The 27,998-nt window shown below is 40.9% G+C and overlaps 1 protein-coding gene across 1 annotated transcript; it reads left to right on the top strand.

Annotated features, from left to right (window-relative positions):
- The first annotated feature begins 5 nt into the window (after positions 1-5).
- Positions 6-27,993, top strand: C28HXorf58 (chromosome 28 CXorf58 homolog). Its single transcript, XM_048335491.1, has 9 exons — positions 6-121; positions 3,026-3,197; positions 4,421-4,511; positions 8,195-8,289; positions 10,159-10,270; positions 17,504-17,635; positions 22,569-22,798; positions 26,677-26,950; positions 27,817-27,993. Exons 2-9 carry the CDS (start codon positions 3,046-3,048, stop codon positions 27,991-27,993), a joined length of 1,263 nt encoding a protein of 420 aa, XP_048191448.1. The 5' UTR covers positions 6-121; positions 3,026-3,045.
- The last annotated feature ends 5 nt before the right edge of the window (positions 27,994-27,998 follow it).

Genomic DNA, 27,998 nt, shown 5'->3' with positions numbered 1-27,998 from the left:
TCTGGATGGCGGGCGTTCGGAAGACCCGCCCGCGTGGAAGCTCCGCCTCCTCGCTGGCTGTTGCTAGGCAACAGAAAGCGTCCGTTCTTCGTGAGCGGCTCGCTGCGGCGAGGGAAGGGAGGTGCGAAGCGGCTCTGGGAATTGGCCTCCAATGCGATGCCGGTACTAGTGGATGCCCAGGGGTGTGGGCTGGGAATCCCGGGCGCCTAAATCGACCCGGCAAGGGCGCTTCGGTGACCCCAGAAGACTTTGGAAGTCCTCTTAGAGTCCACGCTTTGAGTATGAGGATTGACCTCATGAAAGATCGTTAGATTTTTGCCGCAGACTGAATAGTTCTCGAATTTCAGTTTGCCACATCCTTTAGCTGTGAAAGTCCCTTGACAGGTTTCTTATTCCACCCCCCCCCTTCACTTGTAAGTCCTTTACTTGGAATCAAGTATTCGTTTTTTAGTATTGTAGAAGTAATTGATAACGGCAATTAATAGCTACTAACCAGAATAAAAAAATCACTAATACGGCTAGGCACCTGTGGTTCACAGCCGAAATCGTAGCTACTCAGGAGGCTGAGATCCAAGGACCAAGGTTCAAAGCTAGCCCGGGAATAAAAGTCCCTGAGACTCTTATTAACCACCACCACCACCCCCCAAAAAAATCCAGAAGTGTAGCTGTCACGCAAGAGGTAGAGCACTAGCCTTGAGCAAAACCTCAGGGACAGCGCCTGGGCCTTGAGTTCAAGCCCCAAGACAGGCACCAAAAACAAAAACATCACTAATATGAAGTCAGAAGCCAGGATTCAAACTCCTTGACATCTGTGCTTTAGCCTAAAATAGTCTTAGGCTGTCTAATAAGGATGTATTTCAAATTCCAGTCTATTTGTTTTTTGTGTGTGTGTGCCAGTCCTGAGGCTTGAACTCTGAGCCTGTGCACTGTCTCTGAGCAGCTTTTGCTCTAAGGCTGTAGCACTCTGCCACTTGAGCAACAGTCCCACTTCTGGCCTTTTCTGTTTATGTGATGCTGAGGAATTGAACCCAGGGCTTTATGTATGCCAGGCAAGCACTCTACCACTAAGCCACATTCTCAGCCCCTGCAGTCTGTATTTCTATAATCATCTTATAGAAAATGGAGGCCCGATCTAGACAGGTACTCAAATATTGAGATCTGTGCAATGGCATATCACTACCCTCTTAAGAAGACCTGTAGAGGAATGTGGCTTAATGAGTTCGATTCCTCAAAAAGACAGAAGTGGTGCCAAGGCTCAAGTAGTAGAGTGCTAGCGTTGAGTAAAAGAAGCCCAGGGACAGTGCCCAGGCACTGAGTTCAAGCACCAGGACTGGCAAAAAAAAAAGACCAGTAGGAATACATCTGTCCCTGAAGAGCTTGAGTTTTTTTCATTGGGGAAACAAATGCACATTTGAAGGAAACTGGGGCATTTTAGTAAGAGTGTTAGATTCGTCATAGGATATGGGAGCAAATCCAAGAAAGCAGAACTTCACTGTGATATTAGAACTTTAGGTGGTGTTAGGAAATGGAAACACTAAGACCTAGCTAAGTGTCAAGCCAACTCCCAAGTGTTAAGGGCTGTTTTCCTAGTTCCTAGGAGAATTGTGTATTCCAAGCCCCTTCCCCATCCCCGTCCCTATCCTTATCCTCATCTCCCAAAAGAAAAAGAAGGCCTCACCTCAGTAATATAATACACATATAAACATGGGAAGCTCAGTGATAAGTTTGAGCAGGAGTACTTTTTACTTACAGGGGTAAATTCAGATAGGAGGAAAATGACAACTTCATTTTCGCTAACCTCTAACTGAACGTTAGGATTTCTTTTGATTATAGTGTAGGCAGTAGTATTAGCAGTACCTGTGACTTTGTCATCAGTTGAAAGCAGAGATATTTTTCATACCGTGTTACAGTCATAAAAGGTAGTTCAAAATGTCATTTGTGTTCATGACTACTTCAAAAATACAGTCTTTATTAGCTTTTTTATTAAATTCATAAAGGAGACACATTACTAGAATTTTGTTTTGAAAATATTTTGATGTCATGACAAGGAATTTGGGAGGCTGCATCCAAATTAGAGCAATGCTTTAAAGCATTACTAAAAAATTAGAGGTAGAATCACATGATTTAGTACTCTGCATCTTACTTTTCCAAGGAGGGAACTGAACCACCAAGAGGTTCATTGATTTGCCCCAAGTCTCAGACCTATTTGACAAAAGTAGGATGAGAAGTTTACAAATAAGAATATAAAAATCGCAGCTGGGAATATTGTCTAGTGGTAGAGTGCTTGCCTCATATACATGAAGCCCTGGTTCAGTTCCTCAGCACCACATATATAGAAAAGGCTGGAAGTGGTGCTGTGGCTCAAGTGGTAGAGTGCTAGCCTTGAGCAAAAAGAAGCCAGAGACAGTGCTCAGGCCCTGAGTTCAAGGCCCAAGACTGGCCAAAAAAAAAAAAGAATATAAAAATCCTCCTCTCACTAGGCCCTGTGGAGTCCACAATTAGCCAGGTGCCTCTGTGTCCAGCAAGTTGGTTGAAGTAGTAATAGGAGAGCAAAAGACTGAATTATTGCTTGAAAGTTAACTCCACCTGTGGTGTGGAGGAGGGGGAAAAAAGAGGATGTGATTGGAGTTAGGCTAACAGATTTTCCTGCATACCAAAGAATATTTTTAGTGCACAAAAAACAAAGAAACCTGGGGGCTGGGAATGTTTACCTAGCATGAAGCCCTGGGTTCGATTCCTCAGCACCACATATACAGAAAAAGGCAGAAGTGGCGCTGTGGCTCAAGTGTTAGAGTGCTAGCCTTGAGCAAAAAGAAGCCAGGGACAGTGCTCAGGCCCTGAGTCCAAGCCCCAGCACTGCAAAAGAAAAAAAGAAAGAAAACTGTCAGTAGTATTAAGAGAAGTATACTGTATTTTTTTGAAAAGGTTCTAAAATTAGCAGTGTAATCATATAGCATTTGAGTCTAGTGCAAATGACGTAAGAATATAGATTTTGACCTTAAAGGATTCCTTTGAATACTTTCAGATCACTTCACTGTTGGGAAAATGAGAAGTTCAAGAGCATCAGGTACCGGTGCTCTGAAAACGAAAAGTTCAAGAGCATCACGTGCTCCTACTAAAAAATCAGAAGCTGAAATATTAGCTAAAATCCAGGAAAGACAATTGGCAAAACTGGAAAAGGCGAAGGCAAAACAACGGTAATTACCTTTCATCTTATCCCACAATTGAACAATTTCCAAACGTACCCAGATACTTAAAAAAAAAACTAGTTGGGTAAATTTACAAAGATGTTTGTGCTTTAAAATGACTTTCAGCTGAGTGTGATAGTTTAGGCCTATTATCTTAACTACTTGAGAGACAAAAGAGGACCTCCAGTTGAAGCCAGCCCAGGCATAAAAGTTAGCGAGACTTAACCAGCCACTGGTGGGTGGCACTCTCAGGAGACTGAGATCTTAGGATCACAGTTCAAAGTCAGCCTGAGCAGGAAAGTCTTTGGGCCTTTCATCTACAATAAACTACCAAAAAATGTTGGAAGTAAACCTGTAGTTCAAATGGTAGTAGAGTCACAGCTTTTCTTTGGTTAATTGGAAATAAGAGGCTCATAGACTTTCCTGCTGGGCTGGCTTCAAACTGCAATCCTTACATCTCAGCTTTCTGCATAGCTAGAATTACAGTTGTGAGCCCCCAGCACCCCAGCCAAGGAAGGAAGTTTTATCTTCTACATCATAGTCATCGGTTTGCAATAGAAAACTAGGCCTCTTATAACTGGCTGTTACACACAGTATTTCATCACATTTGAACTAGGTAGACAGTGAATCTCGGGGGGGGGGGGTTGTTATTGTTATTTGTTTTGTGCCTGTCCTCAGGCTTGAACTCAGGGCCTGAGCACTTTCCTGACCTTCTTTTGCTCAAGGCTAGCACTCTACCACTTGAGCCACAGCACCCACTTCTAGCTTTTTTGGTAGTTTACTGGATAAAGGTCTCACAGACCTTCCTGCCTGGGCGGGACACAACGAGCCTCAGATGTCAGCCTCCTGAGTAGCTAGGATTGCAGGCCTGAGCCACTGACAGCAGGCTGGACAGTGTTAAGTACTTACTGCAATGAAATCATCTTAAGGCATAAATGATTTTGTCTCTTAAGGATACATTCAGTATATCTAAGGTTTTTATTTAATAAATTTTAGCCAGACTTTTTTAATACAAGGGAAATATTCCTAAGTATTTTGTATTCTCAATTCTGACTACAGTCTACAAATGACCAATTCCAACTAACACATCCAAATGTTCTTCATTAAGTCAGACTTAGCATGGGAGATGGGGAGGTACAAGAAGAGGATGCAGAACTTCAAAGTTCTGCCAGATTTTAGAAAAATGATAAATATTTAATATAAACTAATTTTTTTCTTCTTATAATTATTAGAAAAATTTCAGCTCAAATAATTCAAAGAAATTGGCTTATTCATTTGGACAAATCATTATTTCAACTTCTAAAACACACAATCTGTGCAGCGGTATGTATTTTTCTTTTTATTTTCTCTGACATTTATTTTTAATTATGTTTAATCTCATAGATTTAATTGCTTATCAAGCTGAAGAATCTGTTCATTAGAGATAGTATAGCTAGCCTTCTTTATCTCTTCTGTTTAGACATAATTGTAATGTATAAGGTTCTGGAATTGCTTCTTTTATTAACCCTGAATGCATATTTGTGAATTTAATATGAATCACTGTTGCTTCTTTTTCTGAAATTAACATATTTTTATTGTGCTGGACCTGGGGCTTGAACTCAGGGCCCAGGCACTGTCTCTTGAGGTTTTTTGCTGAAAGCTAGAGCCATAGCTCTACTTCTAGCTTTGGAGTGGTTAATTGGAGGTAAGTGTCACGGACATTCCTGCCTAGGCTGGCTCAGATCTCAGCCTCCTGAACAGTTAGGATTACAGGAATGAGCCACTGTCACCTGACAATTTCTTGGTTGGGCGGGGAGGGGTGATGGGACTTGAATTTAGGGCCTGGGAGATGTCCCTGAGCTCAAGGTTAGTGCTATGCTACTTTGAGCCACAGCTCCACTTCTGGGTTTGTTTGTTTTTTGTTTGTTTGGTTTGTTTTTTAGTGAATTGGAAATAAGAGTCTCACAGGGACTTTTCTGCCTGTGCTGGCTTTGGTGATCCTCAGATCTCAGCCTCCTGAGTAGCTAGGATTATAGGCACGAGCCATCAGCACCCAACTAGTTTCTCAGTTTTTTTTTTTAAATTTGATTACTTGCTTGAAGATATAAGACAGTGATCTTTGAACAGTAAAAATCTCTAAATTAGGGGCTGGGGGTATAGCTAAGTGGTAGCATTGTATGCTAAGGATGTTTGAGGCTCTGGGTTCAGTCCTCGGCACTAAAAACAAAAACCTCTGAATTAAAAGTACTCTTATGCATAGATACAAAACTGCCTTGTATAACTAATTGATGCTAATATGAAAAAAAGCAGTATATTAAAATAAAATAGGAATGTTCTTGCCTTCTACCAACAATCTCATTTCTGTGAATCCATTCTATAATATATACAATTTCATTGTCACTTTTAGTGTAACAGCAAGGAAGTTTGGGCAGTGTTAAACCTCACAGAATTAACATGACTGCAATAGAAAGATACCCAAGATAGCTTATTAGTAAAAAAAAAAAAAAAGATGTCAGAACAGTATAAAGAATATAATCCCAACTGAGTAAAAAAAACAAATCATGTAAAGGATGTATACTTAGGGAAGGAGTCCAAAAGTGTAATTCCTTTGAACAACTAACATTTAACAAAACGAATACCAGGAAGTTGGAACACGTTCTTCAAAGGAGGTCATTAAGGGAGTGCATGTGAATTGAGGGAAGAAGGGTGAGCAAATGTGATCATTATATACAATGTACATTATGTAAAAATTGAACTGCAGAACTTGAAGATAGGGATGGGATAGGGAAAGATAGGGAGAATGATGGAAAAGGTGACATTGATCATAATTCATTGTATTCAACCTGACTTGTAGAATTTAAATCCCTTTGTACAAGTACTTAATAAAAAAAACATTTAAAAAAAAAGAGCTTTCTGGATACCATGTGTATAGGGTTGGGTTTTTTAAAGGTGTATGAACCCTTCCCTCTAAAACAACTCCAAGCTGGGTGCTGGTGGCTCACGCCTGTAATCCTAGCTACTGAGGAGGCTGAGAGCTGAGAATCACAGTTTGAAGCCAGCCCAGGTAGGAAAGTCCTGTGAGACTCTTATTTCCAATTAACCACTCAAAAACCAGAAGTGGCGCTATGGATCAACTGGTAGAATGCTAGCTTTGAACACAAAGAGGCTCAGCAATAGCGCCCCAGGACCTGAGTTCAAGTTCCACAACTGACAAAAACAAAAACAAAACAACAAAAAAACCTTGTAGCAATGCCAGCAGAATATGAAGCCTTCTTTATATAGTACTATATATTCCCCTAGTAAACTAATCGCAAATTCCAGTAGTCACATTAAAATGATTGTCACATTAAAAGAATTTTTATCAGCTGGGTACTGGTTTCTCATGGCTGTAATCCTAGCTACTCAGGAGGCTGACATCTGCGGGTCTCAGTTCAAAGCCAGCCCAGGCAGGAAAGTCTGAGAGACACTTATCTGCAATTAACCACCAAAAACCTGGAAGTTGGGGGGTGGCTCAAGTGGTAAAATGCCAGCCTTGAGCAAAAATCTAAGCAACAGTGCCCAGTCCCTGAATTTAAGCCCCATAACCAACACACACACACACACACACACACACACACACACACACACATACACACATTTATCAGCCCTGAAAAGATGATAAAGCCTCAAGTATTATGTTCTTCATCATCAGACCGACAGACGTATTTTTGGTGTTAATAAAATAACAACACCTCAGAGAAGTCCCACCAAATATACTCTTGACAATCTGTATCCATTGACCATTGTTTTTGCATACAAAAATTTTGTTTTGTTTTGTTTTCTTGCCAGACCTGGGGCTTGAACTCAGGGCCTGAGCACTGTCCCTGGCTTCTTTTGGCTCAAGGCTAGCTAGCACTCTACCATTTGAGCCACAGTTCCACTTCCAGCTTTTTCTGTTTATGTAGTACTGAAGAATCAAACCCAGGGCTTCATTGCATGTTAGGCAAGCACTCTACCACTAATCCACATTCCCAGCCCATAAAAAGCCTTTTATTCCACACTTATGTAATTATCATGAGCATAAGATTGACTGTCATTGAGTGAGAATTCTAGAGTCAAATATCTAAGTTTGAATTGTTTCCCGTTTACTACCTGCATGTGTAAATTACCAAAACACCCTGCCTCAGCTTCTCCTTTGTAAAATGGGGGTGATAGTATTTTAATACTATTACTGTTGTTTAGAATTAAATAAGGTTATGAATATAAAGGGTGCTTAAAATCTAGTAACTCGCTGGGCACCGGTGGCTCATACTTGTAATCCCAGATACTTAGGAGGCTGAGATCTGAGGATCATGGTTCAAAGCCATCCAAGGCTGGAAAATCCATGAGACTCTTGTCTCCAGTTGACCACCAAAATGTCAGAAGTGGAGCTGTGGCTCAAGTGGTGTTGTGGTGACCTTAAGCACAAAAGCTTGAGGACAGTGCCCAGACAATAAGTTCAAGTCCCAGGACCAACACCAATATATATATATATATATATATATATATATATATATATATATATATATATATATGTATATATACATATATAATATTATATATATAAATAAACTTACAATAGCCATCCTCATGTTACAGTGATTCATTCAAACTCACATAATTGTTGTGCATCTAGTATATTCCAAGCACTGTATTAGACATTAGAAATATAGTGCTAAAGAAGAATGAAACTGTCCCTACCTTCATGATGCTAAAGTCTATAGTAGATACACAGAGAAGTTTGTTGGTAATAACGGTAGATTGTAAAGTATTGGCATAGGGAGATAATAATGCCTGTGGACATATATTCAAATTTGAAGAGCCCAAAAGATTCATTGACTGATTCAAGGCTGCACAGATGATAAACTGAGGAGCTAAGATAGGAAATTACCTCTTTAAAATTCCAAGCCCAGGACAGAATTCTGACCACTTTGCCACTCATCATCTGTTGTTGTCAGCAAATTGGTCAGGACAGTATTTTTTATTTACAGCTTTGTCATCTATTTCAGGAATACTATGCGTCATATGAAATATTGAAGAAAGTGAGTCCTATAGAGGCCCAACTCATCAAAGATCCTAGCATGAAGTATAAAGTCAGATTCAGGTAATATATCTATGCTGATTTATTCCAAGGAGTACATAGTTAGAGGGCTGGGAAGGTGGCTTAGCAGTAGAGTGCTTGCTTAGCATACATGAAGCCCTGGGTTCAATTCCTCAGTACCACAGAAATAGAAAAGGCCAGAAGTGGCACCATGACTCAAATGGTAGAGTGCTAGCCTTGAGCAAAAGAAGCTCAGGGACAGTGCTCAGGCCCTGAATTCAAGCCCCAGGACTGGCAAAAATAAAAGGAGAAGAAGAAAAAACATGGAAGAAGGAAGAAGAAGGGAGAAGGGAGGAGGGAGGAGGAGGAGGAGGCGGAATCGGAGGAGGAGAAGAAGGAGAAGGAGAAGAAGAAGAAGAAGAAGAAGAAGAAGAAGAAGAAGAAGAAGAAGAAGAAGAAGAAGAAGAAGAAGAAGAAGAAGAAGAAGCCTTCAAAATTATTTTTAAGTCCTTGTAACTTCTCAGGATATAATAATAAAGTAAATGTGTTGTCTTTATTTACATCTGTTATGTGAAGAAGCTAAGGCATGACACTGGCCCAAAGTTGACATGCGAGAGTGGCGTTGTTCACACTTGCAACCCCAGCTTCTTGAAAAGCAGAGATTAGGAGGATGGCAATTTCATGACAGCCCCCCCACCCCGGGGGATGGGGAGTTAGCAAGACACAATCTCAATCAACAAACCAGGTATGGTGATTCACACCTGTAATACTAGCTATAAAGGAGAGCTATAGATAGGAGGGTTGTGGTTTCAAGCCTGTCCCTGGCAAAAAGTATGAGACTCTATCCAAAAAGTAGCTAAAGCAAAAGTAATAAAGGAGGGTGGGACTGAGAACATGGCTTAAGTGGTACAGTGCCTGCCCAGTAAGGATGAGGCACTGAGTTCAAACCCTAGTACCAGGGCTGGGCATATGGCCTAGTGGCAAGAGAGCTTGCCTTGTATACATGAAGCCCTGGGTTCGATTCCCCAGCAGCACATATATAGAAAATGGCCAGAAGTGGCACTTTAGCTCAAGTGATAGAGTGCTAGCCTTGAGCAAAAAGAAGCCAGGGACAGTGCTCAGACCCTGAGTTCAAGGCTCAGGACTGGCAAAAAAAAATTCCAAAACCTAGTACCATACCAAAAGCAAAGCAAGAAAGTTGCCGTGAGCAGGTCTCATCTCCCATTCTGTGTCTGGTCTGACACTACTATGGTGATAGTTGTGAGCACACCAACATATGGGCCTTTTCATCCTGTGGGTTTTTTTTCTGGTCCTAGGGCCTGAATTCGGGGTTTAAGCAATTTCTCTGAATTTTTTTGGTCAAGGCTAGCACCCTACCACTGGAGCCATAGCTCTGTTTCTGGCTTTGGGTAGTTCATTGTAAATAAGAGTCTCGCAAACTTTCCTGCCAATGCTGGTTTTGAATTGTAATCCTCAGATCTCATCATCCTGAGTAGTTAGGATTACAGGTGTGAACCACCAGAGCCTGGCTTCATCCTGCATTTTTGTTTATTATTTTTGTGCCAGTACTGGGACTTGAAGTTAGGCGGCTTCTCACTCTCTCCTTAGCCTTTTTGCTGAATCCTGATACTCTGCCACTTGAGGCAAGGCTCCACTTTTGACTTTTTGCTGGTTCATTGGAGATAAAGAGGCTCTCAGATTTGTCTGCTCAGGCTAGCTTTAAACCAGGATCTTCAGCTCTCAGCTTCCTGAGTAGCTAGGATTACAAACGTGAGCCACCACTACCCAGGACGTTGCTGCATTTTTACACGCTCTTGGCTATAGCCTTGGCTCTATCTTGGAGACATTGTGTGAGTTACCCTAAGTACAAGGGGAAGAAATAATGAACCCCCAAACTGATGGCATATGACTAATTTTTTGTCTTTATTTCAGATTTAATGGTGAAAGATTTCCACCTTACATCGTGTTTAAAGTTTTTCTTCAAACAGATACCTGCAAATGCAAGTATTTCAGCGGGAGAAATGTATTAATGGCATCACATGAGGTGATTTTTCATGATGTACATTTTATGTTAATTCCACTTCCTAACATCTGTGTGGTATCTGAATTGTACTCAAAGTGTACAGACTGAGTTATTTCTCCATTAAACAGCCCAGTGAGCAGGTAGCTTTTTTTTTTTTTTTTTGCCAGTCCTGGGCCTTGGACTCAGGGCCTAGCACTGTCCCTGGCTTCTTCCCGCTCAAGGCTAGCACTCTGCCACTTGAGCCACAGCGCCGCTTCTGGCCGTTTTCTGTATATGTGGTGCTGGGGAATCGAACCTAGGGCCTCGTGTATCCGAGGCAGGCACTCTTGCCGCTAGGCTATATCCCCAGCCCTGCAGGTAGCATTTTTTAAGCAGCATATTTCAAAGTGGCTTGACTTACTAGCTAGAAAGAAGTTTTAATACATTATTTACACAAGGGGCTCCAGAAAATACCCATCCATTTTCTTTGTACTAAAATTTTGGGTTTTTAACAATGGACAAAGTGACCTATAGGTCATGGCTTTCAAACTATGCAAAATGTTGATGGGATTTCACTTTTAATGGAGTTTTATGATTTCTTTAAGACTGATGCCATAATGAGAAAAAATGTGCTGGACTATCATATTGAAAACGCGCTTTAAGAATATTTGTCTAAGCCAGGTGCTGGCAGCTTACACCTGTAACCCTAGCTACCCAGGAGGCTGAAATCTGAGGATCACAGTTAGAAGCCAGCCCATGCAGAAAAGTCCATGAGACTCTTATCTCCAATAAACTACCTAGAAAAATCTGGAAGTGGCTCAACTGATAGAGCACTATCCTTGAGCAAAAGAAGCTCAGACACAGTGCCCAGGCCCTAAGTTCAAGCCAGAGGACCAACAAAAAATGGTCTAGCAGGGCAATGGTGGCTCATGCCTGTAATCATAGCTACTCAGGAGGCTGAGATCTGAGAATCGTGGTTTGAAGCCAGCACAGACGGGGCAGGAAAGTTCATGAGATTTTTATCTCCAATTAAGCACCAGAAAGCCAGAAGTACAGCTAAGTTTTAAGTGGTAGAATACTAGCCTTGAGCAAAAAACTCAAGAACAGTATCCAGGAAATGAGTTCAAGCCCCAGGACCAACACTCTCTCTCTCTCTCTCTCTCTCTCTCTCTCTCTCTGTCTGTCTCTCTCTCTCTCCTTATATGTATACATATATATACATATAGACACATATATATTTGTCCTTTCTGACATGAATTTTCCTCATACCTTTGAGTTTCATGAATAGTCACAACAATTCTGTCTAGCACAGGAATCACTCAAATAGAATCGCAGAGGATGTTGTTAAAATGCTGCTAATCGGGCTGGGAATATGACCTAGTGGCAAGAGCGCTTGCCTCCTACACATGAAGCTCTCGGTTTGATTCCCCAGCACCACATATATGGAAAACGGCCAGAAGGGGCGCTGTGGCTCAAGTGGCAGAGTGCTAGCCTTGAGCGGGAAGAAGCCAGGGACAGTGCTCAGGCCCTGAGTCCAAGGCCCAGGACTGGCACAAAAAAAAATGCTGCTAATCGACAGACCACATTTTTTTTGGTCAGTCCTGGGACTTGAACTCAGGTCCTAGGTGCTGTCCCTGAGCTCTTTTGCTCAAGGCTAGCACTCTACCACTTTGAGCCACAGCTCTACTTCTGGTTTTCAGGTGGTTAATTGGAAATAAGAGTCTCAAGTGGACATTTTTTTCGGCTAAGTCTGGCTTCTAACCACACACCTCATCTCTCAGCCTCCTGAGTAGCTAGGATTACAGGCATGAGACACCGACTCCTAGCCAGATGAAACTTTTAGTAGCAAGGAAATACAGCAGAAATTTAATTCTTTTCATTGTTAACCTAACTCTAATTGAATTTAAAAGGTAGAAATTCTCATACTTATCCTTTACTAAACTATACCACAAAGATTATTTTTCATGTCTGGAGTTGTAGTTCAGTGGTAGAGCACTTGCCTAATATGTTCATGACCATGGGGCTGGGGATATAGCCTAGTGGCAAGAGTGCCTGCCTCGGATACACGAGGCCCTAGGTTCGATTCCCCAGCACCACATATACAGAAAACGGCCAGAAGCGGCGCTGTGGCTCAAGTGGCAGAGTGCTAGCCTTGAGCGGGAAGAAGCCAGGGACAGTGCTCAGGCCCTGAGTCCAAGGCCCAGGACTGGCCAAAAAAATATATATATATATGTTCATGACCGTAGGTTGAATCCTTGCAATGCAAAAAAAAGTTCTCCTTCTGGAAATATTTTACACAAAAAGTTGTGAAATCATGAGTTGTATCCAGTGTTCAGTACTGAAGAGTGTACAGCCTGGCAGTGTCTGGTCCCATTCAGCATAGCGTCATTGAGACCCTAAAGAGTATTAGAAAAGGAAAGGGACTGTTTCGCTCCATGTTCTCAAGCAATCAACCCTGGTTTGAACATGTATCAAATGTTTCCATAATGCAATATACTGCTTCAAAAACGTCGATAGTTCTTCATTATGTGGGTTGATGGGATTGTATATATTTAGCTTACATTTGAAGGATAAATTCTTGCCACATTCATTTATGGAACAAACAGTTGTCCCTATAAAATATCAGTTGTTTATTTCCTGAGGTTGTATAATGGGGCATTTCCAGGAACTTAAATTCTCCTGGGTAATTCCTGCCCAACCTCTCCTGTGTCCAGGCCTGAGAAATTGAGACTATTAGAGGCAGGAAATCACTGTGTGGACATTTGAACTCATTAGAATGTGGTATAATAACTTCATTAAATTTTTTTTATTTTATTGGTTTTGTTTCTATTCCCTGATAGGAAACAGAATTTTTCCCCCTTTAAACTGTTAAATAACTATTGGGAAATGATGGAACTAGCCAAGAGAAAATAAGCCTTTATTCATCACTCTTTTGAATTAATCATTAGTAATAGTTTGCTATGTATCCTCTATTTTTCCATAAAAAAAATCCATACAGAGATGTTTTTTAACTTTCTTTGTGCTTTTTTGTGATACTGGAGTTTGCACTGAGGGTCTTGTATTGCTAAGCAGGCGCTCTACACTTGAACCACACCACCAGGCCCTTTTGCCTTCATTTTCCATACAGAGTCTTACTTGCTTTAGGCCCAGGTCAGTATAAGACTGCAATCCCCTTAAGAACAGAATTGAGTCCACTTCTTGAATCCTACTCATGTTGACTAGCATCCTGGAATCTTCACCTAGATTTCACCCATTCTCTCCTCCTGAGGCCAAGTTCTTCTTGCTCATTGATTTCTATTTTCCTGAACCTCAGGATGCACAAAGAACATCTGACAATGAACATCTTGACATTGACAGCAAACTTTTCCAAAAACCCTCTCAAAAATGGGCATGGTTTTCTTGGGCCAAGGGACTGGAATGGGCCATCACAGTTAAGGTGCTATACAAACAAGGAAACTGGGTCTTGGAGTGAGGTTTGGTAGCCGAGGAGCACAGGAGGAGAAACAGACAATAATTATCTTTTCTAAGTAATCTCAGCTAAATAAAATATAGTTACACCTAAAGAAGTTCTTAATGCAGGTCTTCTTACCTATCCAGGATACAATGAACTGTTTTTATCTTCAGTGTCATTGTAAGGCTGATTAATTACAATCCACATGAAATCAATTGTAAGAAAGCATAATGGATATGCCAATATTATATTTCCTTATGACGCATGAATAAAATTGGAAGGCAAAAATGATCTACCTATCGGAAAGCTCCTTCTCACATTTTCAGCAAACGGTTTCTATCCCTTCAATTTAGCATAGAAATATTGAATTGGCATATTTCCTTTTTTATTTTCCACATATGTCTTCACAGCTTTGGAATTTACAAAGAAAAAAATGGAAATCAGGAAGAGCCGCTGGGGGCTGGGAATGTGGCTTAGTGGTAGAGTGCTTGTCTACCATGGGTTCAATTCCTCAGCACCACATAAACAGAAAAAGCCAGAAGTGGAGCTATGGCTCAAGTGGTAGAGTGCTAGCCTTGAGCACAAAGAAGCCAGGGACAGTGCTCAGGCCCCAAGTCCCAAGTCCCAGGACTGGCACCAAAAAAAAAAAAAATAGAAAGAGGAAGAGCTGCTGGTGGCTCATGTCTACAGTCGTAGCTACTCAGGAAGCTGAGACCTAGAGGATCATGGTTTAAAGCCACCTCAGTCTGAGAATAGGAGAATCCATCTCCAATTAACTATCAAAAAGTCAAACTAAAGCCAGGTGCCAGTGGTTTACACCTGTAATCCTAGCTACCCAAGAGGTAGAAATCTGAGGATCGCAGTTTGAAGCCAGCCAGGGCAGAAAAGCCCCTGAAACTATTATACCCACTAAAGTACAAAAAAAGCCAGAAGTAGAGCTGTGGCTCAAGTGGTAGAGCACTAGCTTTGAGCAAAATGAAGCTCAGGGACAACATCCAGGCCTTGAGTTTAAGCCTCAGGACCAGAACAAAACAAAACAAAAAGTCAAACTAGAGGTGAAACTCAAGTGGTAGAATGCCAGCCAAACAAGTTTAGCAAATGAGATGTCCTGAGTTCAAACTTCAGTACTTACCACTCCCCTACCCCACAAAAATAGAAATAAACAGGAAGATCCCCGATAACAAAAGTGAAAATGAGAGTAGAGAATACATGAAGGCTAGCTATTGTGATGTGTGTTAAGTAAAAAGAACATAAATTCTGGGTTTTGATCTTCAAAGCACTCTTTTCTTTCCTTCCTATCAGAATCACCATACTTTCACAAATGACACATTCTGAGTTGCAAAGAGGAAAGAGAAATTGGAACCAAAAGATATTTGTGTTTTCTTTTATTTCAGCCTCCTTCTACATAAGCACACCCTTTGTGGCCAGAGCACAAATAGACAATATAAATGTGTTAGGAGAGTCAGCATGTGCTTATGGATGTGGAGAATACTTAATCTCTCCCAGTGTATGTAGAGTTCTTAGTACAAGGATAGGGAAATGTGGAAGATTGGGATGCTAATAGATGGAGACAGTATTTGAGCCTTCTTATTTTCTGTGATTCTTCAGTCTCTGATCTCCCAGATGCTTTCCTTAAATAGAAACTATTGACATTTGAGAAGAAAAGAAAAAAAATCTTTTATCTGCTTCTCTTTGGTTGAAAATGAAGTCTGAAGAGGAGGGAGGCCTAAGCAACCTGAAACGTACATGTTTCCATTTGAGAACAATGTACTAACACAGAAAAGGGAGTCAGTCCTAGTATTGTTGCAGCTCCTAGGGCAACCTGCTTGATCACCAGATCAGTTTTCCTTGCATTGAAAGTACAAATGAGGTTAGAGGGTTTTTTTTTCCATTTTTTAAAGGTAAAGAACATTTTAAGGGGAGAGAAATTGATTTTTAAAGCAAAATTATAAACTGTAGAGGATTGTGGACTCATTCTCTAGTTGCATTTTAAAATTGTGCGGCTATAGTTATAGAAACAAGTGTTGTGTAGGTTAGAAACCCCTATGCCAGGACACTGGTGGCTCACGCCTAGAATCTTAGCTTCTCAAGAGGCTAGTTCTCAAGAGGCATGGTTCAAAGCCAGTCAGAGCAGGAAAGTCTGGGACACACATCACTAACCACCAAAAAGCCCGAAGTGGAGCTGTAGCTCAAGGGGTAGAATGCTAGCCTTGAGCACAAAAGCTCAGGGACAGGGCCCAGGGCCCAGGTTCAAGTACCAGGACCTGCACAAAGATAAATAAAAATCCCTATGCTAGATATGGTGACTCACTCCTATAATCCTGGCTCCTCAGTATCCTGAGATCAGGAGTATTGCAGTTTGAGACCAGTGAGGCAAAATATTTATGAGACATATCCCACCCCATCTCAACTAATAAATATCTATGTGCTCATATAGCTTGAGTTCTCAGCTAGGTGGGAATCATAAATAGAATGATCACAGTCCTGGCTGGCCTGGAAGTACATGTAAAACCTTATTTGAAAAATAATTAGCTGGGAATGATGGCTCAAGCCATAATGATTGATCATAGGTTGAAGCTAACCAAGACACAAAAGTCTGCGAGACTCTGTTTCAACAAATAGCTAGGTAGGGTGGTACACACCTGTTATCCCAGCTACAGGGGAAGCACAATGGCGACGTGCCCTGGCGTAGCTGTCATCCCCAGAGACATGAGAATGAACAAGTAGAAAGACCAAAGCTCAGGCTGCCCCAAGCACAAAGCAAGACCTTAGCTTGAAAATAACCAACACAAAGGTTATTTACACAAGAGGAGCTGGAGGCCTGGTTCAAGTGATAGAGTGCCTGCTTAGCAAAACACAAAGCCCTGAGTTCAAGCCCCAGTATGGCTAAAAAAATTAATAACCTAAGCAGCCAAGTATTGGTGGCTCATGCATTTAATCCTAGATACTGACAAGGCTGAGATCTGAGGATCATGGTTTGAAGCCAGCCGTAGCAGGAAAGTTGGTAAAAATCTTATCTCCAATTAACTACCAAAAAGCCAGAAGTGGAGCTGTGGTTCAAGTGATTCGAGCACTAGTCCTGAGCACAAAAGCTTAGAGATAGTGCCTAGGCCTTGAGTTCAAGCCCCAGAATTGACACAATAAAAGATAGATAGATAGATAGATAGATAGATAGATAGATAGATAGATAGATAGATAGATAGATAGATAGATGAACTTAAGGATAAAAGGCTAGATGGAGGCATGGCTCAAATTGCCTGTTTAGCAAGTGCAAAACCTTTAGTTCAAATCCAAATGCTGCCAAAATTTTTTCTATATAATCTCTTCTTTATAAATGTAGCCTTTCTATTAAATAACATGCTGCCAGGAGAAAGGAAATATATTGTATGTATTTGTAAAAAGGATATATAAAGTATGGGCTTTATATATGATCATACAAGGTATTATACTACTGTTTTTGGCCAGGTGCAGTGGCTTACATTTGTAATCTCAGCTACTTGGGAGGTAGGAATCGGAAGTATTGTGTTTTAAGGCCAGCTAGAGCAAAAAGGAAGGCTCCACAAAAGAAGTTGTATGTGGTGGTTCACTTCTGCCATCCAAACTGCACAGGTAGTTTAGCTAAAAGACCTGCAGACCAAGACCAGCCTGAGCAAAAAAGATCAGATAGTCCCTGAAAAAATAAAGCAAATAGGGCTGGGAGTATGGTTTAAGTAATAGAATGTCTACCTTGAAAGCATGAAGCCCTGAGTTCAAACCAAAATACTTCCAAAAGAATAAAGAATTATTCCACCATTGTAAAATAGTTGTTTCTATTTTCCTTATAGGGAATGTATAGTGCTTGTAATATGATGGGGAAAAAGAAATTTTATCAACAGATTATGGAAGATGAGCGTTACTACCAGAAGTTCAAAGTAACTGATTACACAGATATTGTCACCCTGAAAGATTACGTGCAAGTAAGTAATTTTGAGTTACAGACTTAGAAACAAAGAACAAAAAGTCTTCCTGACTTTGTCCTTTCCCCCCACCCCCTTCTCTTGCCAATCCTCAGAGTGGTAGAGCACTAGCCTTGAGCAAAGAAGCTCAGGGACAGAGCCTAGGCAAAATAAAACATTAAAATAAAAATCTGGGTGGGATTAAAATAATAAGGATTTGACATGGTAAGGAAATTTTCTTTTTTTTTCCAAATTTTTATTATCAAACTGATGTACAGAGAGGTTACAGTTTCATACGTTGGGCATTGGATACATTTCTTGTACTGTTTGTTACCTTGTCCCTCATGCCCCCCTCCCTCCCCCCCTTTCCCTCTCCCCCCCCCCCCCCCGCCCAGGTGTTCAGTTCACTTACACCAAACAGTTCTGCAAGTATTGCTTTTGTAGTTATTTCTCTTTTTTTACCCTGTGTCTCTCAAATTTGGTATTCCCTTTGAATTTGGTAAGGAAATTTTCTTATTTCAAAGGTTTCTGATGGAACAGAATATGTCCATCTGTAGGAGGCTTAAACGATACAGGCCATTTATTGCCTTACGAAAGAATTCCCTGGATAGGTGGTTCTTGGGCTAGCTAATTCAGTAGCTTAAGACAACAGCATTCTGAGCCAACTTCTCAGTAGGTTTCTTGCTTTCTCTAACATGGCTACTAGATGACCATCACATCTTCAACTCCATTCAAAGACAAGAAGACAGAAACTTTAATATATTGCTTTTTATTTTTTTTGTTTTGTTTTTGGTCTTTGTTTTTCTTTTTTGTTTTGGTTTTAGTTTTTTGTGCAGCTACTTAAACTTGAATTCAAGGCCTGTGCACTCTCCCTGAGCTTTATTTGCTCAAGGCCTGCACTCTACCACTTGAGCCATAACTCCACATCTGGCTTTTTGGTGGTTAATTGGAAGAAAGAGGATCCCATGAACTTTCCTGCTGTTTGTTTTCAACCACCATCTTCAGATCTCAGCCTCCTGAGTAACTGGGATTACAGATGTGAGCCACTGGCACCCAGCTGCATCTTGCTCTCTTTATCTCAAGAAAGAAAACATTTCCCAGAAGTCCCCAACAGATTTCTTTCTATTCAGGTCACATTATTTAGAACAGAATCATTTGCTCCTCCATTCCGATCACTGTTAAAGGGAAACAGCATCTCTTCCATGATTGATTTAGCACAATCATGATTTATGTGCTGGAGCTTTCCGTCCCTGAGTGTATTGTTATACCATACCTGCCAAAAAAAATGCCAAGACACTAGGAGCAAGGGAAAAGTGGGAAACAGTTGCTGGGCATGATTGATTATGCATATCAGTATGGGGGTAAGCAGAGATGGCAGCAGGGCCTGAAAGCAAGTCATTGTGGCTGGAGAAGAGAGTGCACTGGTATGCTATGTAGCCAGGCCACGGGCTGGTAAGAGATCATGGAGGGCTCTGGGCTGTAGTCAAGGACAGATTTTCTTCTTTCTGCATTCATTGAGAAGCTGGTGCAATGTTTTTGTTGTTGTTGTTGTTGTTGTTGGGTTTGTTTTGGTACTGGGGATCGAACCCAGGACATTGCACTTGCTAGGCAAGCGCTTTGCCACTGAGCTACACCCCAGCCCTGGTGCAATGTTTTTTAAAGATGATAGAAAAATTTATTAGAAGAGAAATATGAGAGCCAACGAGTAGTGAAGTGTTCGAAGAAATAAGATGTTCAAGGCGGGCCCTGGTGACTCCCTCCTATAATCCTAGCTACTCAGGAGGCTGAGATCTGAGAATTGTAGTTCAAAATCAGCCCAGACAGAATTGCTCCCTTGGCTCTATCTCCAGTTATCCAGCCAAAACATCTGGCCTGGAGGTGTGGCTCAAGTGGTAAAGTACCACTTATGAGAGAAAAAGCCAAGTGAGAGCTCAAGGTCCTGAGTTCAAGACCTAGTACCAGTATCAAAATAGAAAGAGGGCTGGGAATGTGTCTTAGTGGTAGAGTGCTTGCCTAGCATGCATGAAGCCCTGGGTTTGATTCCTTAGCACCATATAAACAGAAAAAAACCAGAAGTGGCTCTATGGCTTAAGTGGTAGACTAAGTGAGGGACAGTGCTCAGGCCCTGAGTTCAAGCCCCAAGACTGGCAAAAAAAAAGAAAAGTGAAATAAAGACCTCAAAAAATAAATAAAATCGAAAGAGAGGGAAGGAAGGAAGGAAGGAAGGAAGGAAGGAAGGAAGGAAGGAAGGAAGGAAGGAAGGAAGGAAGCAAGGAAGGAAGGAAGGAAGGAAGGAAGGAAGGAAGGAAGGAAGGAAGGAAGGAAGGAAGGAAGGAAGCAAGGAAGGAAGGAAGGTTGGTTTAATCTAAAGAATAAAGAAGTCCCTCTCACTCAGTGTAGAGAATGGATTAGAAAGCAGCAAGAGGCTTCACCCTTTTGGAGGCTCTCGTTAATTCTAAGAGAACTGGTGGTTGCATGATTTATGGATGTGAGTCTGAAGATGCAAAAAATAGAGTAAAAGCTGCGAGCCTGAGTGACAGACAGAGAAGGAAACTAAAGGAAGGTGTCTGGCATGGTTCCTAAGTTGCTGGTTTGCATTACTGGATGGATAGCAGTGCTGAATCAGGACATTAAATGGGATGGTGGTAGTAGTAGTAGTAGAAGAGATCACAAATGTTTCTGTAACACTAACATCTTTTATTCTCATAAGAGGCAGGTGCTGTCATTACTCTCATTTTGCAAATTCTAAAGAAAAAAGGGATCCAAAAATTCTGGCTTATCATAGTGGTATATGTGGCCTTAGCTTTTTACTCTGTTGTTTTAATAAACTCCCACAAAATTAATGCAGTACCTTAAAGACTCCTGATTGTGTTTTCTTTTTTTTTTCTGAGAGATTTAGCCTATGAGATTAGGGAATTGGACCTAGAAGCAAATAGCGCTAAGGAGGCCAGTTTGCTAAGGACAAGGGTCACATACTTGCAAATTGTGAATAAGTCAAGACTTGATGTCCCCAAATAGACATATTGGAAGAGAGAGATAAGATGATTATGGGTATTTATGGAGCCCATGGATGGAATTGCTTTTAGCTCTTGACACACATTTTATCTCCTTTAATCTTTGAGGTTGTAAATCATGTGAACCTTTATATAGATGAGAAAAGTGAAGTTTAACAATGTCCAAAATCTTGCCCATGATCCCACAGTGAATAAGTGACAAAGCAGGTTGTTGATGGTCTGAGATGTTGACTCATTTTACTATGGCACTTCTGAGAAATAAACTACATAGGGATTCTCAGGTTTTGTTTTTGGGATTCTTTTTTTTTGGGGTGGGGTGGTGCTGGTCCTCCTAGTGGCTTGAACTCAGGGCCTGGGCACTGTCCTTGAGCTCTTTTGCTCAAGGCTAGTTCTCTACTACTTGAACCACAGCTCCACTTCCAGCTTTAAGGAGGTTAACTGAAGATAAGAGTCTCATGGACTTTCCTAAACAGGCTGGCTCCTGCAATCCTCAGACCTCAGCCTCCTGAGTAGCTAGGATTACAGGCGTGAGAATGCCACCAATGGCTGAATGGCACTCTCACTTTGTACAGTACTGTGGGACTGTAACAGTGACTTTTCAAACTGAAATCAAAGCACACATAATCAATAGGGAAAATTGTAATTGTGTCATGACCTTTAAACATTTTATCAACTCATTAAAAATAACTGGATGTGGTGATGCATGCCTGTAATCCCAGCACTCAGGAGGCTAAAGCCAGAGGATTGTGAGTTCAAGGCCAGACTGGGATTTGTAGGCAGTTTCAAGTCACCCTGGGCTATATAGTGAGACCCTGCCTCAAAATATGTGTGTGTGTGTGTACACCAAATTAAAAATAAACATTAAACCTACAGCATTATGAGTACATAGGAAAAGGAAAGAAATCTCAACACATTTAACATACTATAAAGCATTAGAAATATTGAGAATGGAAGTATTTTTTGTACAAACTTACCAACCAGGGATACACTAAAAGCCATTCACTGTGGGTGAATTGAATGTTATGTGAATCTCAACGAAGCTGGTGGGGGGATGGGAGAACTGGGAAGGAGGCTTAGTGGTAGCCTCCTCGCCTAGCATGAGTGAGATCCTGAGTTTAATCTATAACCAGAAAAAAAAAAACTTATTGATATGGAGAGACAGTTGAAGAATATTTGCCTTCTTGTCTGAAGGCCTTTTGGACTGCTGGTGTGTGGTGACCTTGAAATGTTCCCTCTCAGATAACGTCACGTCATTCTTCTGTATATTATAGTAGGGAACAAGTACTTTTTTCTATGCCTTGAGAAATTGTCATATCCCTAAGTGTTGCGAAATACATTCAAGTTCCCTTAATGTAAAGTACTTTGCGAGGGGGGGAAGGGGGGAGGGCCAGTAGCTAGAATTATAGGTGTGGATCATTGGTGCCCAGTTTATGGGTACCAATTTATACACTGAATAAACATTTAATAAACATGGTCCTTCATGCATAAACTAGGTGACATGAATCCTGCTTTCCATTAAGAAATCTAAGGTATAGGGCTGGGGATATAGCCTAGTGGCAAGAGTGCCTGCCTCGGTATACCCGAGGCCCTAGGTTCGATTCCCCAGCACCACATATACAGAAAACGGCCAGAAGCGGCGCTGTGGCTCAAGTGGCAGAGTGCTAGCCTTGAGCGGGAAGAAGCCAGGGACAGTGCTCAGGCCCTGAGTCCAAGGCCCAGGACTGGCCAAAAAAAAAAAAAAAAAAAGAAATCTAAGGTATAGATATAACAGATATTTAGGTGGTAGGAATCTTAGAAGAGAACATTCCATACAGTTCAGAGAAAAGACAAAGAAATACCTTTTGAATACAATGACATTTAAATGGAACCTTGGGAAATGTGTATGAAACCATTAGAACTTACCCACAACCAATCACTCTCCAATTTTTTTTCCTATACAGTATAATAGTCTTCTTGATGAAATTCCTGCTTCATCTGGTGGCAGGAATAACTACTGGCGAAAATTAACGCTCCAAAACGTTCCCAAGTCAATGATGATGTATGACATACTTTATTATGTGGACACTGGTGTCATCTCAGATCGTTTACAGAAAAAAATGAAGTATCTGTTACAGAAACCACGGACAGAAGAGATGCGTCAGCAGCAGATGCGGATTGTTTCTGATACGAGGTAAAAGAAAGCTGTCCTAGGTGTTACAATACTAAAGGCATGTCAAAAAATGTTCACATTCTGCCAAAGAGCTCACTAGTGATAACATTAAGGCACATGTGGGAAAAGAGAGTTGAGGCAGATTGCCTACACAGAGCACCAAACTTAAAGAACAGGCAGTACCTGGGGCGATAACTTGTACCATCAAATGGGCAACTCAAGGTGCCTGGAAGCTGACAGCAAATATCAAAACTGTATAGCGATTGAGGGTAAGTCTTTAGGTAGAACAGATAGTAGACACAGAGAACGTTCAAATAGACATAGAGCTTTGTGTTGTTTTTGGTTACATTGTTAAACTTTCTATCTAGAAATCACATTTTCACCAGGCCTCCATGGCTTATGCCTGAAATCTTAGCCATTCAAAAGGGCTGAGATCTAAGGATCTCAGTTCAAATTCAGCCTGGGCTGACTCTTATTTCCAATTAACTAGCAAAGATCCACAAGTGGAGCTGTGGCTCAAGTGGTAGAGTGCTTGCCTTGAGCCAAAAAGCTCAGGGACAGTGTCCAGGCCCTGAGTTCAAGCCCCAGGTCTGGCACAAAAGAAAGAAAGGAAGGGACAAAAAGAGGGGGGGAAGGAGTGAGGGAGAGAGGAGAAAGAAATCAGTACTGGCACAAAAGAAAAAAGGGAGGGACAAAAGGATGGAGAGTGAGAGGGAGGAGAAAGAAATAACATTCTCAAATTTTATATATTTGTAATTTATAAATTTTACAAATTTGTGATTTATAAATTTTATGAGTTTAACCAGTTATTGGTTCATTTTTCTTTTTGTTTACTTTTATTAGAATACATTAATTGGACAAAGGGTTTCATTGTGATATTTCATATGTGCATATGCCACACAAATTTACCCCACCATCACTCTCCCTTATTTCTACTTCCCATTTCTTAAAACAGTTTCAACACGTTTTATTGTGCTATTTTCATACATGGGTATAAAGTACTTCAGCCATATTTGCTTTCCTTCACCTCCCCACTCCTAGTGGTACCCAACTGTCTAATAGATCCTGTATTATATTCATGCCATTCAATTTTTAGTGAATATTAACTGTACAAAGGAGTTTCACTGTGCTCTGTCACACACATGTATATTATACCCTAGTCAGATTGACCCTCTCTATTGATCACTCTTTTCTTGTTCCCCCTACCCCCCTATTATTCAACTACTTTTAAGTGGATGTAAGAGGCAGTGCAACCTGCAAGAAGCAAGAGCTATCTAGTACTGGGAGGAGGGTGGAAAGGTGGTAAGGGTGGATTGGATGTGGTTGGTGAGAGCACCCTGGGTGCGGATGCTAATATTTATTTTCATCAATATAATTTAAAGGGCTCCCACTGCCTATGCAGCATAGAGTCAAGAACTTTTTCCTTTCCTGATGAAGTCTAATTGCAGTCTTACTGTTCTGGCTCCCCTGGCCTAGGATAAATTGCATATAAATTACAGGGACAATTCCCTTCTTTATAGCATGTGAACCAATGCACACACTTTGAAGGTAGAGGTTATAGCAAAATAGATACATTTTGATCTGAAAGGCAGACTGTGACTGTGCCAATTCCATTCCTGTTCCTTTCCATTAGTAAGACTCACACAGCCCATTTTATTTACAAATGAAGTTGGCTTTCTTAAGAACAATCGATGATAAGACTGAAGAGTACTTGGTAATTATTCTTAGATGCATGTTTCAAATGAAAACTACTCCTTTAAACCATGAAGAAGATACTGATGACCCACAGTCAAGCAAATATGCTAGAGTTCTTGAAGAACAGAGATAAGAAGTACTGACCCAATAACATAATTTAACTCAGTTATTTTATGATGAAAGATATACATTTGCCAAACAGATGGCCTGGTTTAGGGTGCAGTCTGTCATTGTAAAACAGATTTTTTTTTCTAACTCATCCATATGATCATCTAATATAGAAATTAACCCTTTGCCACCATTTGGATTCATGCTACTGTCCAAGAATGAGTCATTTAAGAACCAAATATGCCAGACATTCACACAGCGAGACCAAAGAGGATACTCTTATGGGAAGAACACAAAGACACAATGCCTCTGTGCCTCTGGTCATATAAAATATTATTATTATTTTTTTTTTTTGCCAGTCCTGGGCCTTGGACTCAGGGCCTCAGCACTGTCCCTGGCCTCTTTTTGCTCAAGGCTAGCACTCTACCACTTGAGCCACAGCGCCACTTCTGGCCATTTTCTATATATGTGGTGCTGAGGAATCGAACCTAGGGCTTCATGTATGGGAGGCAAGCACTCTTGCCACTAGTCCATATTCCCAGCCCATAAAATATTATTTATCAAAATGAACTCCAGGAAATGGAAACAAGAGGTATTTTTTGTCTTGTTAGTTTATCATCTGTCTTTGGAGGGCAAGAGGGCACATAAATGGAGGGATAAAGGATGAAGAAATGCAGTAGTCCTAATCCCTAGACCCTGTGTTGAAAATGAACTATACAACTGTGGGCAGGAATGGAAGGGAAAAACTGGGAGAGAGCAAGGGAAGGGGTGAGATTGTTCAAAAAGAAATGTACTCCTGGGCTGGGGATATGGCCTAGTGGCAAGAGTGCTTGCCTCATATACATGAGGTCCTGGGTTCAATTCCCCAGCACCACATATATGGAAAATGGCCAGAAGTGGCGCTGTGGCTCAAGTGGCAGAGTGCTAGCCTTGAGCAAAGAGAAGCCAGGGACAGTGTGCAGGCCCTGAGTCCAAGGCCCAGGACTGGCAAAAAAAAAGAAAAGAAAAGAAAAGAAAAAGAAATGTACTCATTACCTGATATAAAATGGTAAAAAAAAAAAAAACCTCTGTACATCACCTTTATGATAACAGTAAAAACATTTAATTTTATAAAAGAGCCAAATAAGCAGCTAACTTGTAAATCAGTTGGAGAGTTTTTGAAAAACATTTTCATCGGGGTATTTTTGAATACTGTTTTCATTTGGGATCTCCCGCAAGCAAACCCCTTAGATAAGGATTTGAGTTTGAGTCATTTATTTGGGATCTACTGGTGAAAGAGAGTCTGAGCAGCAATACCAAAGGGAAGGCAGCCGTGTGTGTGTGTGTGTGTGTGTGTGTGTGTGTGTGTGTGTTTGCAAGTGAGTGACACTGTAGGTAATGATCTTAATGCCACCCTACCAAGGAGTGTCAGAGCCAGTGTAGCACATGCAAGGCAGAGTTATCCCATAGGACCAAAGGAGTCAGAGTACTGAGGCACTGGTTAAGAGCTGCTTAGGAGAGGTGATGTTACTTCTTGGGTAATGTCAGCCTTCTCTGCTCATGGCTCATGATTTGAAAGATTAAACAATGCAGATGTTTGGCTGGGAATATGGCCTAGTGGTAGAGTGCTTGCCTCGTATACATGAAACCCTGGGTTCGATTCCTCAGCACCACATATATAGAAAAACCCAAAAGTGGTGCTGTGGCTCAAGTGGTAGAATGCTAGCCTTGAGCAAAAGAAGCCAGGGACAGTGCTCAGGCCTTGAGTTCAAGCCCCAGGACTGGAAGGCAGATAGATAGATAGATAGATAGATAGATAGATAGATAGATAGAGATTACAATGGCCATTACACGATATTTTCCAGAAAAGTTTATTTTCAATTGATTCCAGGGTTTATCACTTTTATTATCATCTATATACCTCCATAAGTGCCAGATAAAAAAACAATGCCATGTAAACTCAAGCAAGCATTACAACTTTAACCTAAAAGCTCACAAACAAGGTTGTTCAGTGTATTGAGGTGTATGATATATTTGCTAGAGAGCATTTGGTTTCATACACTTTGGTACCTGCTTTCATGTCAACTTTGTTGTGTGTGTTTTTTTCTGTCTCCTAGGTGTCCATCCTTTGCAAAAATCTGCAGTTTATATCGCCCCTATCAGCAGCCAACTGATATGAAACCAACCACTCGTTATTCTAAGCAGGCTCAAGCAAGAGTTGACAAAATGAGAAAAACTTATATAAAAGATAAGGAAGAGAAGACTTCTGCAAAGACCGTAATTTCACTTTCATTGAATCCATTGCTTTGGATAATATGTTTAAATGTGTCTAATTCTACTTGCATAAGTAAGATTTTTCTAGCCCACAAGTTTAAGGCTGAAACACCTTTGGTATACTATATGCCTTTGATAGTAATAAAACGCATATTTTTAAAAATTCTTAGACAAAGGGCCAGGTGTGTTAGCACATAACTGTAATTTCTAACCCATTTGTGAGGATTTGGGCTTGAGGCTAGCCAGGACAAAAATTTAACGAATAAGTTAAGTGTGGTTGCTTATACATATAATGCTGTCTATACAGGAGGCACATAAATAGGAGGATTATGGTCCAAGGCCAGTGCTAGGTAAACATATAAGACCATATCTGAAAAATAACCATAAAAGCCAGGTGCCACTGGCTCACACACATAATCCTAGCTACTCAGGAGGCTGATATCTGGGGAACAAAGTTTGAAGCCAGCCCAGGCAAGAAAGTCCATGAGATTCTTATCTCCAAGTGACCACAAAAATATCCAGAAGTAAGCTCTGGCTCAAATGGTAAAGTTCTAGCCTTGAGAAAAAAAGGCTCAGGGTACCCAGGCCCTGAGTTCAAGCCCCAAGACTTCCCCAAAAATCCATGAGGGCTGGGAATGTGGCTTAGAGGTAGAGTGCTTGCCTAGCAGGCATGAAGCAAGGCCTGGGTTTGATTCCTCAGTACCACAGAAACAGAAAAACTGGAAGTGGTGCTATGGATCAAATGGCAGAGTGCTAGCCTTGACAAAAGAAGCTTAGGGACAGTGCCCAGGCCCAGAGTTCAAGCCCCATGACCAACCAAATGATGAGTTAATTAATTTTATTCAATCCTTTTATTTTAACAAATATCTGAATGGGCCATACACACATGTGCACACACACACACACTCACACTTACACTCACATGTATAGTAGTATAAGCCAAATATAAAGCACTTTCTACTTTTATGTATAATTCTGCCTAGGAGCGAAAAACAAGCAAACAAAGTGAAAAACCAAGGAGAAGAGAAGTAACAGTCTTCTCCACGCCATCTTTTGATATTCTGAAAGTTGTAACATCTACTTCAGAGGATTCAGAACAAGAAGAAAAGAATATCTATCAGTGGTATCAAGATTTCAGTGTTTATAGAACTTCATTATGATGATA

The sequence above is a fragment of the Perognathus longimembris genome, chromosome 28 (genome assembly GCF_023159225.1).
Source record: "Perognathus longimembris pacificus isolate PPM17 chromosome 28, ASM2315922v1, whole genome shotgun sequence".
In the NCBI taxonomy this organism is placed as follows: domain Eukaryota; kingdom Metazoa; phylum Chordata; class Mammalia; order Rodentia; family Heteromyidae; genus Perognathus; species Perognathus longimembris.
This window is presented reverse-complemented; position numbering and strand designations above follow the sequence as displayed.